The sequence below is a fragment of the Bactrocera neohumeralis genome, chromosome 4 (assembly GCF_024586455.1).
Source record: "Bactrocera neohumeralis isolate Rockhampton chromosome 4, APGP_CSIRO_Bneo_wtdbg2-racon-allhic-juicebox.fasta_v2, whole genome shotgun sequence".
Lineage (NCBI taxonomy): Eukaryota > Metazoa > Arthropoda > Insecta > Diptera > Tephritidae > Bactrocera > Bactrocera neohumeralis.
In genome coordinates, this window is record NC_065921.1 from 11,420,284 (window position 1) to 11,436,863 (window position 16,580).

General features: G+C 36.0%; 2 protein-coding genes across 2 annotated transcripts; both read left to right on the forward strand.

Annotated features, from left to right (window-relative positions):
• The first annotated feature begins 1,178 nt into the window (after positions 1-1,178).
• On the forward strand, positions 1,179-4,812 carry LOC126756083 (putative inorganic phosphate cotransporter). The gene is made up of 4 exons (XM_050468908.1): positions 1,179-1,378; positions 3,083-3,219; positions 3,279-4,364; positions 4,429-4,812. The coding sequence occupies exons 1-4, from the start codon at positions 1,345-1,347 to the stop codon at positions 4,648-4,650; spliced, it is 1,479 nt and encodes a 492-aa protein (XP_050324865.1). The 5' UTR covers positions 1,179-1,344; the 3' UTR covers positions 4,651-4,812.
• A 4,342-nt stretch (positions 4,813-9,154) lies between these two features.
• Positions 9,155-15,480, forward strand: LOC126755023 (putative inorganic phosphate cotransporter). The gene is made up of 4 exons (XM_050467287.1): positions 9,155-9,338; positions 13,638-13,774; positions 13,844-14,917; positions 14,990-15,480. The coding sequence occupies exons 1-4, from the start codon at positions 9,302-9,304 to the stop codon at positions 15,266-15,268; spliced, it is 1,527 nt and encodes a 508-aa protein (XP_050323244.1). The 5' UTR covers positions 9,155-9,301; the 3' UTR covers positions 15,269-15,480.
• The last annotated feature ends 1,100 nt before the right edge of the window (positions 15,481-16,580 follow it).

A 16,580-nucleotide genomic window follows, 5' to 3' on the forward strand; every position in this document is an offset into this window, starting at 1 on the left:
TTTATTAAAAGGGGGAATATATTTACGCATATTTCGATGGGCTACAAAGGGAGAGGTCATTACTGAACGTTTAATTACCAAATGTTTAAACGAAAAGATTAACGATGAAAAAAGTATGTGCTTTGAGTGTTAAAAACTTGATCGATTAGTTTTCGAGTATATCCCAATCAAAAGTAAATTAAACTGCTATAAGCAGCACGACAAATCGAAATTTGAAAATCGCAATAATTGGTGCTCATAAAAATTACAATAAAATCATATTAACACGCGATTCAGTTCAAATCAGCAGAATGCTATTCACCTCGATTTGATTACGCTTAAACATTGAGATACATATTTCTAGTTATTACATTTTATGAATAGTTTTCTAAAAGCTTACAGCGTGACTATGCATTGTTGTTCCGGTGAATTCCAGTTGTCGCCAAACTAAAACAGTTGTTGGCGATAAAAAGTTGCACGTGAAAATATAGGTCATTGGTTTGAGTTTTTTTAATTTGCACAACATATTTACTGACTAATCAAAATCAAATTCAGCAAATATTTTTTGATGATTTAACATTGCAAAAAATTAGTAAACAATAGCTGATTTATTATCAAAAGGATGAACAGCTGTAGTCTAAAAGACACCTGGTTTAAAGCATATGAGTATGCAGTGAAGAACTTGTTGGAGTGGATTTGATAAATTTGCTAACAAAGTTATATATATATATATATGGATAGAGATATATCAAATCGAATATTCCATCTATATATATATCATGTATATATAATATTTGTGTATTTGCTTTACAACAAATAATATTTATAAACCTTTTCTTAATGCTGAAATTATAAGGACTTAATATCAGAGTTCTTTCAATATTAAAAGTAATAAATATATATATATATATATATATATAAACATAAATATCGGCAAATATACCTATACTTTTTTATTACATATTTTATATTTTTGCAATATATTCTCTTTCTAATACGCTTTTTACATTAATTTGCTTTAACTCGTATTTCCAGCTGGACGCTCAAAGTGACTGAGTGAGTCGGCATTATTGCGAGCTGCTGCACTTTTTGAATAAAATAAAAAAAACTCCAATTGCTGTAACTACGTATGAATTGGTTAAAAGATTGAAGCTGAAAATTGGTGTTATTAGAAAATTTAATTTCAGTTTGAGCCTGGAGTCAAGAGACGAATGCAGCTTGTATAGAACTGCCCGCGTAGTTAAAATCGAAGTGAAATTGAACTGGCGGAAATATAAAAAAAAATTTATATTATTAGAATATTTAATAATATAAAAATCTTTTTTAATAATTTTAAAATATTTAGTAATTTAAAAATATTTTGTTATGATTGATAAACTCCAAGCAACGAAAATGAAATGTATGAAAATCTTGAAAGTGTTAATGTTAAAGTGTTAAGTTGCCTTGTTAAAATAGAGCATGGATAACCTAGCTGACAGCCTTAATTTGACCTACAGTGTCTAATATTTATTTACATAGATGAAATAATGTTTTCATAGAATTTTTTTCAAGCAGGGATGTGATGAGATTTATTTATATTAAACACACCAAAGGAACAGCAAAAGAAATATCGAACAGTTAATGTAATTCGGTGATATCAAGTGATCAAATTTTTGTTTATTTTAAACAAATCACGCAGAACAAACTTGATTCTTTTAACTACATTTCAAAATTTTCGGAGTTTTTAAGTGATCAATGATTTCCCTATACGAGAATGGAGAAGGAAATTAGGAGAATATGTACTTCTCCATCTTCTATAATGACGTAGACAGTGCAGTGCAGAAGTGCGGCACGATCCATCTCCATCCGATCTCTCCAACGGAGTCTGCATGCACCGACGGGTAGTGAATAGGGAACCTTCTTGGAGTGTTCCTTCCTTTTCCATCCGAACAACATGACCTAGCTAGCGGAGCTTCTCTTTACTCGCTGAACTATGTCAATGACACCGTATATCTCGTACAGCTCATCGGCGGCATTCGCCCTTGCCAATATGAAAAGGATCATAAATTTTCCGTAAAACTTTTCTCTTAAACAGTCTTAATAATGATTCATGAGTCGATTTCTTTTTTGAAGAAGTATCGTGTACCAAGTTCAGACATAGCGGCATATAGGCATAACCTTTTCGGGGGACGAAGGCGGCTTTAAAACGACGAAAAGGTGGTGTGTGACGATCTTTCTTTGTTGTTCTTCAGGCAGGTAATTGCAATTTGAACCTCATCATAGTCGGGCAATGGAACATCTATTTCTTCGTCATAGATTGGGAAATCGGGTTCGTCATCTTGAGATGGTACACTTATACTGCCGTGCAGCAGGCTAGAGAAGTATTCCCTCCATAACTTCGATCTTAACATTGCGAGTTAGGCTGCCCGCTTTCTCCCCACTGCGACACGACATTTCCCATGGACCAGCTGTTCTTTCGACCTTTACGAAAACCAATGGTTCTGCTTGCAGCTGTTCGTAAGGAGCTGTACATAAGGATGCCATCCCACAGTTTCCTTTAAGCGAGTTGAGTGCTCTCAGAGAACAGAAGTTCAAATCGAGTAGAAAACTTTTCAACTTCCGGTTGTGTTAATAGCTTCTCGACGTTGTAGCTTTCCGGTGTTTGTTGACGGGCGTGTTTTACTGTACAGAGGCGGGCGCGTATTTTCACTACAACAAGATAGTATTTAGAGTTGATGTTAGGTCCTCGGAGTGCACGCACGTCAAGAACACTGGATACATGTCTTCCATCCATCACAAACTTTTCGATTCGAATTTTCTTGTGCTGGAATCTAGTACTATAGACAACTATGTATGTATATTTCGTCCCCCTACGATGTCGAACAGCCTAAGCCCATTTGGAGTCCAGTGTTTCACTTACCGCAATAATTCGATCAAAAATAATCAGCTGAGTCCTCAAAAGAATTTTAATCCCATAAGTTAGGCGAATGAGTAGAGAGTCCTGGCGCTGACGATTGTCACACTAAGCTCAAAGTTATTCGTTATTTCAAATTTTTTTAAATGTGTTTTTAAAAATATAGCGCAGAAAGCTAATAACTCTTTGTGTTTCTATTTCCGCTTTCAGTACCATGTTTCGGGCAACGTCACGTACAAATTTTCTTGCTATTCACGTCAATTATTGTAAATTATGTTGCCAAATTCAACGCGGGAGTAGCTGTGGTGGCCATGACCGATGCGGCGACTACAAATCCCAACTTTCCGGTAGGATTAAGTAATTATCGTTTGACATATTTATTTAATAAACATTCGTTTCATTCCAGGAATATAAATGGAGTGATATGGAGAAATCGTACATATTGTCGAGCTTCTTCTGGGGTAATTTCATCACACAATTCCCCGGTGGTTACCTCTGCCGTCGCCTGGGCGCCAAACGTACGATGTTTATCTCAACACTAGGCTCTTCGTTATTTGCTCTTCTGCCACCGCTCTGCGTTAATTGGGGCGGGTGGAGCATCTACTGTGGCATACGTATTGTACAAGGACTCTTTCAGGGATTTCTCTTCCCCTGCCTACACGCACATCTCGCAGCCTGGTGTCCGGTGAGTGAACGCAATCGGTTGGGTGCGCTAGCCAACACGGGCATCGAATGCGGTACATTGCTCTCCATGTTCTTAAGCGGCTTAATTGCGGCTTCAAGCATCGGTTGGCCAGGATTGTTTTATGTATCTGGTGCCTTGGGTTTAGTTTGGTGTGTCGCTTGGCTGTTGTTAGCCGCCAATAAACCAGCGGAGTCCCAATTTATTACGAAAGCAGAACTTGATTACATAGAAGCCTCGCAGAATGTCACGAAAAAAACAGAGTCAGATGAAGTAGTGCAAAAGATTCCAGTGCCTTGGCATGCTATATTGACTTCATTGCCATTTTGGGCATTAGTAGTCGCACGTTCAGCGCATTCTTGGGGTTTCTCCACACTTCAAGCTGAACTGCCTTCCTATATGAAGGGTGTGCTGAATATGGACATGAAAAGCAACGCTTTCTACTCTGCGCTCCCTTATCTGGCGATGTGGTGCATGTCCTATGTATATTTGATTGTCTCGGATGTGTTGCTCAATCGTAAGATAGCCTCACTCACAGCTATACGCAAGACCTTCAATACATTCGCCTTCTGGATACCGGCTACTGGTCTTATATGCATTGGACTCCTCGGAGAGGAGCAGAAGAATTTCGCGATTGTTTTAATGACGGTAAGCGTTGGCTCGAATGCTGGTGCTACAATTGGCAGTGCGCTGAACACTATCGATCTCTCGCCGAATCATGCTGGCATTCTTATGGGCATCGTGAACTCAGCCGCTAATGTGATACCGATACTTACGCCGCTGCTAGTTGGTGTGCTGGTAAAGGACGAGGTGTGCAGAAATGAGTTTTTTGGGGGGGTGAAAAAAGTATTAACTCGAAGTTTTTATTTTACAGCATAATCGCGTGCAGTGGCAGTTAGTCTTCATAATAGCAGCCGTCGTCTTTGCTTCGGGTAATTTGTTTTATTTGATTTTTGGCAAGATGGATCTACAGGCCTGGGATGATAAAGATTATTTATCGAAGAAATGTGATCAAAATTCGGAGTTTCCGCATAAAGTGCTTAGTGAGCATGTGTGTGCGGTAACGGCGATATGCACTCCAGCTATAACAAGCTGAGCTCTAACGTTAAGGATGTAAATTTAAATTACATAGGAATGCTTGTATATACAATTTCTTGATATATGTGCATATGTATTAAATCAAGTTTTACATTGTGACAAAAAAGAAGCTGGAAATTGTAAATAAAACGCAAAATATTTTGTTATTTTTCAATATTTATTTTGTCGTCTTTAAAGTAATCCCCACTAGATGTAATACAAGTATGACAATAATTTTCCAGTCCGCGAAACACTTTTCTTAAGCACTTTTTGGGATGGCCTTCAGCTTCTTCAACGAATTTTCCTTAGCCCTTCCTTACTTGTTTTATCTAATGTAAAAATCACAACGGACGACTGAGGTGTACCGATTAAAGCAGCTGTTGTAAACAAACTGGCTGTCAGATCGGGTTCATATTTAGCAAAGTAATTAAGGGGGTATTCTCATGTAAACACTTCGAAAAATCGATTTTTTTTATATTTTGACAATAAAACCTATTGAAAACATGCTGTGAAAAATTCAGACCGAAATTCATAGTATTTGATAAGTTACAGCTCATAGTCGCCAACGTGTCGTAAGCGACTGTCTACCTCTCTTGAAACTTTAAACGCATTTTTCTCGAATCATCATTCTCTGAAACTGTCATGGTCCTAAAAAAACAAGTATTCAACCGATTGCTTTAAAATTTACATATGTATGTTCTTCCACTTATTTATAGTTATCGTCCCTCCCAGAATTGTTTATTTTCGAAAATATTTTCATATTTTTTAAACGATTTTTAACGAAAAAAACAAGATTTTCGTGACTTTTTTTGAAGTTCGACATTTTTTTTTAATGAAATTGATTATATTTGGTAGGGACGATAGCCGCAGAGCTGCTGAATAATTATCCATTCGATTTTTTTATTTCAGACAACATGACCAGTGAACTACTTTTTTTTGTTGGGGACTACTTTGATTTAAAAAAAATATATTAAAAATGTAAAAAACGAAAAAAAAAAAAATTTTTTTTGTACATTTCAAAATACAAATAAAAATATGTATATTAAAAAATTAAAATGATTAAACTTTGTTGTCGCATAAAAAAACTTCCCTAAAAAGTGGTAAAATGTATGCGTTCACATGAGAGTACCCCCTTAAGGACAGTCCTACCAACTTAGCCAAATTTTTTTGAAATATCATTTAACCGGAGGAGTTACAATTTCCGGGTGCTTTTTTGTCACAATTTATATTAAAAACATATTATGTTTCGTATTTGATATATAGTGGGTCCATTTGAGGGGATAGTTTCTATAAGAAATATAGATGTTAGGGTTCTGAACACGAAATACCAAAGACGAGAGCAAACAAGTGTTACTTTTTCGTGAAAATTATTGAAATTTTTTTCGATTTTCGTTATTTCGGAAAGCATTTGCTATACTTACGAAGCTTTTCTTTTCGATATAACAGTGAACAGCAAAAGCCAAAAGCTTTCAACATTAATCATAGTCACTGTGAAGGAAGAGAGTTTGTGTGTACTCGTGCATAAAGCTCCCTTAGTATGTACTTACATGCTATTGTGGTTTGCGCAAAGCTTCGGGTTTCAAACATTGTTGGTTGACAGTTTCATACCGGTTCGTTAACAGTTAGTTGCTTGTTTACAGCGTTTTTAACTCTCCCATTACGCTCGCTCAAAAATGTATATGAACTCAATTTAGCAGACAGAAATTGGTTGGTATACATACATGTTTATGTTTCTATAAATTTATGTGAGTGTGTGCGTATATAACAGGTGTTAATTAGAGCCGAATTTATACGTCGATTGTAAAAATTTCGCTTTTTTAATATTACTCAATTGGCTTATTACTATGAATCTTGATTAGTGAATAATATGGGTTGATGATTTTTAGACTTAAAGAATCAAATAAATATTTTATTGAAATCAATTTAGTGCTGTAAATTAATTAATTATTGTGGAAATAAATTTTATCAAACAAAAAAAAAATTATGATAGCAATAAGAAAAGCAATGAGTGTTTTTATATATGTATATTGTGTGTATAATTTATTTTTTAGTGCTTCAAGTCGTTAACAACTGTTTACATTGCTGTTAATTTTAACAGCGGTCTATGGGAAATAATTGGCTGTGGGACATGCTAGCATGTGATAATGTAACTTTTTCAATCCCGTGTTGTTGGTGTGCTAGAAATAACGACTTTTTGAAACTATCTGTTATGCTCATTTCAATATTGTAAGTAGAACTTTCGATTTCGACAATAAAATCACAACCAAACTGACCAATAAATACGCGAAAACCGATTGCCAAACACTGTACTTGGAAGCGATAGTTTCCGCCTTACTCATTTCGAGTGTGAAATTTTGTAACCATTATATCATCTATTATTATTTTGACGTACTAATTGATTATTCAATAAAAAGCACTTTGTGTTTTTCCCGATACAAAAATGCGATAATAGATTTGCGAAGTTTGATCAACAACCGTTTTTTGACAACTAATTGAAAAATTTACAAAAAATAAAAAAAGAAACAGAAACGTTAACTTCGGTAACAGCAGTGCTATAATACCCTTCAGGCATTCTTTAGAGCATAAAGGGTAAAAATAAAGAATTTTATTTTAATTATGATCGAGCAGTTTGTGTGGAACTTATATGTTACAATATGTTAGGAAATTGTGGCGTAGTCTTGCGCAAGATACCACACCAAATTTCTTGTCAAATAAAAAAGTTTTCCATACAGCTAGACGAGTTTGATCGTTCAGTTTGTATGGCAGCTATATGCTATAGTGGTATGATCTGAATAATTTATTCGCGTATTTTATTATTGCCTTAGGCAATAACATGTGCCAAATTTCGTGAAGATATCTCGTCAAATAAAAAAGTTTCCCCAACAAGCACTTCATATCGATCGTTCAGTTTGTTAGGCAGCTAAATGCTATAGTAGTGCGATATCAGCGGCTCCGACAAATGAGCAGCATCTAGGAGAGAAAATGACGTGTGCAAAATTTCAGATCGATATCTCAAAAATTGAGGGACTAGTGCGCTTATACACAGTTAGACTGAACCGAGTCCAGGGCATTAAAAGTTATTAAAAGAAAAACGCTGAAACACAAAAATAATTTTGCATTGTAATTGACATCCAGTAGCAAAAAGCGCATGTTTTTTGCGGGTAATTATAGAAAATTATAGTAACAATATATTTTTCTGGTTTTTTATAGTGTGAATGGAAGCAGAACCGAAGCAAACAAAATTATGTCCCACCAGCGCCAGCGTCAACATGGACGTGTCGACTGCGGCCAAAATTGATAGCGAAGTGTTCGCAAAGGGTGCTACATGAACATGGCAATTTTTAGTAATAATATTTAATTAAATTTCCTTCAATCAAACAAATAAAACATACACTTAATGGTCCGATCGGAAAAAATTTGTTCGGAGATTATACCGCTGCTTTTGGCAATAAGCCACGCCAAATTTCGTGAAAGTATTTTATCAAATATTTTTTCTAAATAATATCTCGATTTTGATCAGTTTGTATGGCAACTATATGCTAAAATAAGCCGATATCGGCGATATCGACAAATTAACAGTTTCTTGTTGAATTACTTGTGCACAATTTCATAGCGATATCTCAAAAACTGAGTGACTAGTTCGCGTTTAAAAAGCCACATGGGTGAGCAGACAGACTTATCTCATCACGCTGATCATTTATATACTTGTATCGTCACCTAAAATGCAAAACAACGTATCATCAGAAGAATCGAAATTTAGCTGCCGCTGTCAGATATAACTAATATATAACCAATATATAACCAATGCATAACCAATATATAACCATTTTATAACCAAACCTCAAGTTTTGTTCCAATATGAGTGGTTTCTATTACATCGCTTTTCCTTTGGCTGTAAACTTATAAAAAGTGATATTACGTTATTTTGCATTTTAGCTGACGATATATACTTCATAGGGTCTGCGGCGCTTCCTTGTGTGTACTGCAAACATCGCGACAAACCTTTTATACCCTGAAGATTGTAAATAGGTTCGCATTATAGCATTATCTATATGATGCGCCAGTCTTTGCTTAGTAGTTCTCCTCAGTCTCGTTAAAACTCTCCCTCTCTCTTAGTCTCATTAGCAACCGATGGAGTGCATGCACTTGGCTTGCTATTTTATTATTCAAATTAAAGTAGTTAGATTAAGTTTAATAAACTTTTCGTATAATTAAGTTTAAGTAGCACGTTTTGGCCTTTACGAGTATTTCCACCGATAATCGCGTTGTATAGACGAGATCGCTGTCAATAAATATTTTGTGCTATCAGCTTTTTGTTTATCTTCGGTTTTATTGACATCCATCAATTTCATATATATGTATATGTATATGTATAATGTATAATGTATGTAAATAAAATTAATTGTCATTGTGTTATCACATTTGATCCGTCGACTAGCCACAACGCATATCGACAGACTTCATCGCATGAAGTGCGCTTACAGTAGTTAGTCCAAATAAATAAATACAACAGACGCGTTGAATATTTGGCGAAGTTGCCAGACAGCTTTCGCTTAATGAGGAGAGTAGTGATCCTAAACGTGCGGTGGAAAAGTGCTTAGTAACGCCTAAATAAAATTTTTAAATCACGGTAATTGTGTATTAAGTTTTGATTGCCAACAGTGAAAAAAATGAGTGAAAAGAAAATCGAAGCAGAAGTGGACAAAGGTTGGTGAATAGTTAAAAGAATTTAGTGAAATATATTTTTTTTTGTTTATTTCGCTTTTTGTTTGCCGAAATCTGTTTAGGAAGTTGGGTTCTATGAGATTTTTTTGTTTACTACAATATAGGGTGCTTCGCTTAGTTTCGGCCTTTTTTTTACTCTAGAAAATATTAATTTTAACGCGGTTTTAAGAGAAAATAATTGTTTATCAATTCATTTTGCAGTAGTAAGCTGATTATATGGTCTAATAAATATGAAAATAAAGCATACAGATACTAGGTTTCTACAAAAAGTAACGCGAATTTCGAACTTTTGGAAGCTACGTATATTTTCGGTTATTTTATGGCATCATCTTGGCACACATATCCCTTACTTGGCTGACAAAAACAGCCATTTGAATGCTTAGTTCATTTTTGACAGCTGTTTTGCTTCGACGGCTTTGGTTCGTCTTCGATTGTTGCTTATGCCAAAAACTGGATCAAAAAGCGTGTAAAAAATTTTGCGTGAAAAACCAAATTAAGTGCGCATTTCGATTTTGACTGTGGCTACCTTGGACAAAATCAACGTTTATCGTCGATTCAAAACATTCTCAAAGGGTCAAGAAGATATATATATTTTGGCTTTTGCACAATAATAACGGTCTTGCTCACGCATCGTTGCGAATATTTCACCAAAAGGAACACCTTAACGATGCCGCCATATTCCCTAGACCTGGCCCTCTGTGACATTGTTTGTTCTCAAAACTGAATAGGTCCATTAAAGGTCGACGCTAAGCTTTGATTGAGGAGATAAAGCTGCATCGAAGGAGAAGCTAAAAATATCAAAAAAATTAATTTTTAAGTGCTCTGATTATTGGAAAAACCGCTGGCAGAAGCGCTATATATCTTGGTATGATTACTTCGTAGGGCATAAAATGGGTGTTCATGAATAACCAAAAATTTTTTTAGGAAATCCAAAATTTGCGATATATTTTGAACAAAACCAATAGATAAAAGCTTTAGAAATATGAGTGGAAAAAAGATCGGTTCAAAACTTTTACACTGAGAAAACTGTAACAATGGCAAAATCGCTCAAGATATATTTTAAAAATATAAATATCTGTGTAAAGATCCCTTGAACTGCCATGTCAAGAACCCGTTGGTTTCGACAAAAAAAAATATACAAATATATGATCAAATTGAAAGGTGACTTTTTTTCATTTCATTTCCTTCAAAGTAATCCTATCCCGATGCAATACACTTATGCCAACGAATTTTCAGTCATCATAGCACTTAGAAAAATCCTCCGTCGGGATGGTCATCAGAGCCTTCCTTCTTCGATTCAGATTTTATATCCTCAATTGAGTCAAAACGGTTTCCTCGGAGTGGTCATGTGAATTTGCTGAATAGCCAGAAGTTACACGAAGGTAAATCAGGCGAATGCGGTAATTGCGGAACCATATTAATTGAAAATGTTTCGAAATGATCACGAATAACCAATGCAGCATGAGATGGTGCATTATCGCGCTTCTTTATTCAATAAATTCAGACATAGTAAAAACCGAATAATTCACTTTTAGGCCTCACAAAACGACACGTATCTCAAACACTAGTGAATATTTTAATGTGAAATTTAGCATAGATGTCACTAACAGTACAACCAACTTAGAGAAAAAAAAAATACGAAGCATAAATTAAAAATTTCAATTTGATCACAGTATTATATATCTGAAAAGTAATAACTATTAAATACTTAATAATAATACTAATAACTACGGAATACTTAAGACTGAAGTGGAAACTCTTCAGCAGCCTTTGAAATAGATTGTGAATTCGAAAAATCAACTTTTGTGCATACAGCGACTACATTTATACTCTCGCAACGTATTAAAACTGATTGTATAATAGTTTAGTCCATCTAACCGTTATGTATGATTAGGAGGACGAGACGAGTTGAATAGCAGATGTTTATCTGTTTATTAAGATAGCTTGATGAAACTTGGTACTACATGTGTTATTTGGCACTATGCGAAGGCTTGCGCTGCTGATGAGCGAAATAGGACTGTTGCCGCGCAATAAAATATGGTTAGTTCGTTAATTGAAACCTTTAAAGAGCTAAAACTAATCCACAAAGTGGTTTGAAACTTTTTAAAAATTGAGCGTATCTCCGTCCCATATTAGATTTAACATATATATTTCACAAACCACTAAAGCTAAATCGATCAAGCTTGCTGAGATCTAATGAATCTGTTGACAACCACGTCCTCTCCCCAAATAGAAGCTTTAAATTTCACAAACAAAATGCAGCTTAATGGCTTCATAGGAATCGGTTTAAAAATTGGACAGTTTGCGTGAAATTTCCCACTTTAGACTAGAATTCAGTACCTCAGGAACCTTTCGACCATTACTACTACATTTTGTGCGCAGTTATATCTTGATATGTATTCTATGTTACATTATGTATAAACCCAGCACCGAATCGGACTATAACATTCTTAGCCTCCTCATAACGAATAAGTGGATTCGATAATTTATGGCTTATTTTATACCGGAAATAGCGGTCAATCTGTAAAATAACTTAATGAGACTCAGAGAGCATCTTTTTTTTTTTTTCAAAGCATGTCAAGCTGCCAAAAATGGATAAAATCAGGTCAGGGGTTGTAGTGAGTCTATATAGAGTTGTTCTAACTTCCTGCATTGTAATATGCATATCATAAGAAATTTATTTTAATCTATAATAATGCCAAAAATATTTGAAATCGGTTCACGAATTGCCCCAGCTCCCATGTACTACAGATTTTCGTCATTCGAGTGGTCTTTCTGTCCAATTTGTCGGTCATTATGTAAGTTATATTCTTAATAGTGTGTAAAACGCCGACCTTTCTTATTAGTTTTCGTATTAGAGAGACGCGTAGAAAAAATTTGAAAAAAGTTAATAGACGGCACACTGTTATCGAAATCAAAATCGGAATTTCCATTTCTTTTGCATGCTCCTGTTATATCTGTTTCTTTAACAGACGATTAACGTCATCAAATATTGCACTGCAAAGTACTTATGGAAATTACCATAACAAAACTCTGGGAAGTCATGACATTTTTAAGTATTTACGCTTTCGCTGACATTATCATTATCAATTACTATATGTATTATTCTCAAGTATATGCAGTTAAATGTTTTAATTTGTTTAGATTATAATCTATATTCATTGAAACTTCCTCTTCAATTACTTTAGATTAATTTATGAATGAAAACGTTTGCATTTTATCAGGCGGAAAATGTGTTAGTGGAAGGTTTGAAAACATCTGTTGATGGCGGTTCAAACTAGAAAGACTACACTCACCCTTAGCAAATTATATAGATTATTATCCCCATTTTATCTACTATCTACGCGTGTACTTAATAATAAATACTGCTTTGACAACTAGTAAAGTATACATAGTATCCAAAACAACTGTAGGTTTGAAAAAACTATAGATAAATGTCCGTGAGAGAGACTTTCTGAGGCTCGTGTGGTGATACAATGGCAGAGGTCAGCATTAAGTCTTTGGATTGTCTAAAAATTATTCCAATAAGCTAAGAGTGTTGCAGAGAAAATTCCTTTAATTGTTTTTGTAGCATTAAATAACTAGTCTTCTGTCGATAACTGTTAACAAAATTGCATGTAAAATTAATTTCGAGTTTCCGCTCTGAAGCTAAAGGGCTTAATCTAGCAGAAAAGGAAAACTTCTCGATAAAAGTTACTTATTTATGAAGAGAATTCAAAATCTCTGCTAAATTAAAATTTGTCTCAAAAAATTACTTTGCTTAAGTGATAAATTCGAAAGTTTGAAACTTTGCTGTGAATTAAAACTTATTTTGGTCGTTTCTGCTGTTATTATTGTTGTAGGGGAAAAATTCTGCCACGTTGGCAGTCTTTGACCGGATAAAAAATTGGGATACGTTTCAATTTCGTAGACTCGGCTGTATTGGAAGCGATTGTTTAGTTTTTTTAGTTGTTCCACTTAGTGCTGGTTTGTCTGCGCTTTAACTTAGAGACTTACTAGAACTAATCAATATCTTCGCTGTGCGAGTTAAGAATATCGACGCTAAAAGGCCAGTCACTGAGTTAATGGAGTACTTTGTCTCAACTGATTTTTCACAGCCACAAATAGCTTTGACGATGCACTCATGTATGAGACTTTCACAAAGTACTAGTGTTTCAAGAACCCAAATGTGATCGACATTATCTCAGTCGCGGAGATCAAACACCAGAATCTAAGCTTAGTTAATATAACATTAAGATTTTTATTGTCAGAGATCTATTAATTAAACTTATTATATTTCAGGTCCACTTTTCGGCGTGCGCTATGTGCAGACTTTGCTGCTCTTCCTATCAATTACTGTTGCCTATATGAGCCGCTTGAATATCTCAGTAGCGGTAGTGGCAATGACAAACGCTGAAAGCACAAATCCCAACTTCCAGGTAATAATTACTAAAACATTACTTGGAAGTTTAGTATTTCTTACAAAAGTAAAACTCTTTGCATTACAGGAATTCGACTGGACGGAGAAGCAGAAGTCCTACATAATATCTTGCTTCTATTGGGGCTATGTGATCACACAATTTCCCGGTGGCTATCTGAGTCGACGCTTCGGCGCCAAGATTGTGATGGGCATCAGTCTCTTTGGCTCGGCGCTATGTAGTTTACTCACTCCTTTCCTTGTGCCATGGGGCGGCTGGAAGATTTTCTGTGCCATACGCATGGTACAGGGTCTCTGTCAGGCGGCATTATTTCCAGCTTTGCATCAGCACGTTGCCAAGTGGTCGCCGCCACACGAACGCAATCTTATCGGTGCACTTGCCTATGCGGGTGTCGATTGCGGCACCGTGTTGGCGATGCTTGTAAGTGGTCTGATAGCTAGCGGTCCGCTCGGTTGGCCGGGAATTTCATATATTTCGGCCGGTATTTCTTTTGCCTGGTGCTTGCTTTGGTGGATTTTGGGATCGAACGATCCGCCATCATCGCGGTTTATAACGAAAGCTGAGTGCGAGTATATCGAAAATTCGTTGAAACGTGATGAAGATTTCCATAAAAAGAAAATACCTGTACCATGGTTAGGTATATTCACATCTGTGACATTTTTATCACTACTTTTGGTGCGCTGTTGCGAAACTTGGGGCGTCAGCACGATACAATCGCAAATTCCCTCCTACATGAACGGCGTGTTGAATATGAATATCAAGAGCAATGCATTCTTCTCGGCGTTACCCTACATAGCGCGTTGGATATTAGGTTATATCTACATGTACTTTGGAAATATGTCTGTAAGGAAGGGCTGGTTGTCATTAACCGCTATGCGTAAGATAGCCAATACGTTGGCATTATGGCTGCCAGCGCTACTCATGATTGGCGTTGGCTTCCTCGATGATGGCAATAAGGCTTTGGCCATCTCATTAATGACCATGACTGTCGGCTTTAACGCTGGTGCAACTGTCGGTTGTGTACTCAGTACGATAGACTTGTCACCAAATCACGCCGGTGTTGTGATGGGCATCACAAACCCGGTGGCTAATATTATACCGCTGATTACGCCATTGGTTGTGGGTATTGTAGTCACAGATGTGGTAAGTTGGTATTTCGCGGATTCTTGAAACATTTTCTTTATTAATTGCTTGTAAATTTCTTTTCTCCTCCAGCACAACCGCGCTGAATGGCAAACAGTATTCATCATTTCTGCGACTATATTCTTCGTCGGCAATTTGATTTTCATAATTTTCGGTACGGCGGAAGCCCAACCGTGGGACGCACCCGATTACTTGCACAAGGACAACGTAGAGGAACCAGTAAAGGTGCCAACAAAGAGCACTTTCAAGGAAATTTTTGCTGCTGATGGCAGTAAAGATGAGAAAGAAGGTTGGGCAGTGGTGGAAAAAATTGACGATACGAAGTCGAAAGAGAAACGTGCGGAACACTGAGGCTCAATAAGTGATATTAAATAGTTAGTCGAGTTGTGGACAGACTTAAATTAAGTCTAGTTAATAATTAGTGGAGTGAAAGCATGCTTTTTATTAATAAGCTGTTTTGGTAGCTTCTAATTGATTTCGTTATATGTATATTAATAAATTATATATTAGAGCGTGAAAATTTTAGATTAAGAATTAGTTTAAAGACGAAAGGCTTTATTAGTATTAACATGGTTTATTATTTAAGTAACGATTTTTAATAAAGTTTTGTTCAACTGACTATGTTGCACCGGACAAACGCTTATTCTATCTCGTACAAATACTTGCCGTCTCTGTAAACAATGGACAAAGCGTTTCATCGCATATTTCTAGAATCGAAATGAAAAGAGTTTGTTATTCGAACGCAATCGGAATCAAGTGCTTAAGTATTTGTTGTCTGTCCTCAATCGGAATCTAGTGTCCCTGCGGAATTTTTTCAGAACACTGCACTCCGGACTCTCTCATTCATGTCTCTTAATAAACATCTGCACAGTGAGGTCCGTATTTGCTGCCAGTTAAGGAGCATAGTGGACTCCTCTCCAAGCAATTTCGGCTGGGGTGTTTTAATAGAAATGGTCCGACCAGATTTCAGACGCAACTATCTTCAGACATGTACTGACCGCCATTTACAGTGAAGCCATAAACACCTTCACCGATTTCACTTTCAGTCAATGGCATACTTGGAGTCAAGCCACCACTCATTGCAGACGACGAGCTCGAGTTGCCTCAAGAATTGAAAGTGCCTTTAAGCTTTAATCATACACGAATCAAACAAAGATTTCTAGGGCCAAGCTCATAAGAGTACAAGCTAAAAAGAAGTTAGAGTGCGGTCAAACAGTCAGTATAATCAAGGAAGTAGTAAATAGTCGTTTGTGATTCCAAACTGCGAACCACAAGGTCTAACTTAGATAACAGAAATACAAATAGAATCAGCCAGGAAGTAGCTTATTTAGACTTAATAACACTAAAGCAGCTTACTTTGGTTTCTTGGAAGTCAATGTTTGTAATTAGTAGCCTCTGACACTGCTTTTCTGCTCCTGCTCGCCGTATAATTCTCTTTCCAACGACTATTTAGTAAGGTTGATTTCTCAATGCTGAAATTACAGCTAGATATTTTTCTTAACTTTTAACACTGCTGGCTATTTGATTATATTAACATTGAATTTACGGAAAAAAGCTATAATGATTTTTTACAGCACTAGAACTCAAGCCACACACACTTTCATATCTCCCGTGGCGCCTAGAAGTGCGCTATTGGCAAAGGCAAGCAAACATAGCGGGGTTT

What these genes read in the sequence shown, in the direction of transcription:
- LOC126756083 (XM_050468908.1), top strand. Translation starts at nt 1,345, where the DNA reads ATGATTGATAAACTCCAAGCAACGAAAATGAAAT. An exon ending in CCAAGCAACGAAAATGAAAT is followed by an intron (nt 1,379 to 3,082) that starts GTATGAAAATCT and finishes TTCCGCTTTCAG; the next exon opens with TACCATGTTTCGGGCAACGT. An exon ending in CTACAAATCCCAACTTTCCG is followed by an intron (nt 3,220 to 3,278) that starts GTAGGATTAAGT and finishes GTTTCATTCCAG; the next exon opens with GAATATAAATGGAGTGATAT.
- LOC126755023 (XM_050467287.1), top strand. Translation starts at nt 9,302, where the DNA reads ATGAGTGAAAAGAAAATCGAAGCAGAAGTGGACAAAG. An exon ending in CGAAGCAGAAGTGGACAAAG is followed by an intron (nt 9,339 to 13,637) that starts GTTGGTGAATAG and finishes ATTATATTTCAG; the next exon opens with GTCCACTTTTCGGCGTGCGC. An exon ending in GCACAAATCCCAACTTCCAG is followed by an intron (nt 13,775 to 13,843) that starts GTAATAATTACT and finishes TTTGCATTACAG; the next exon opens with GAATTCGACTGGACGGAGAA.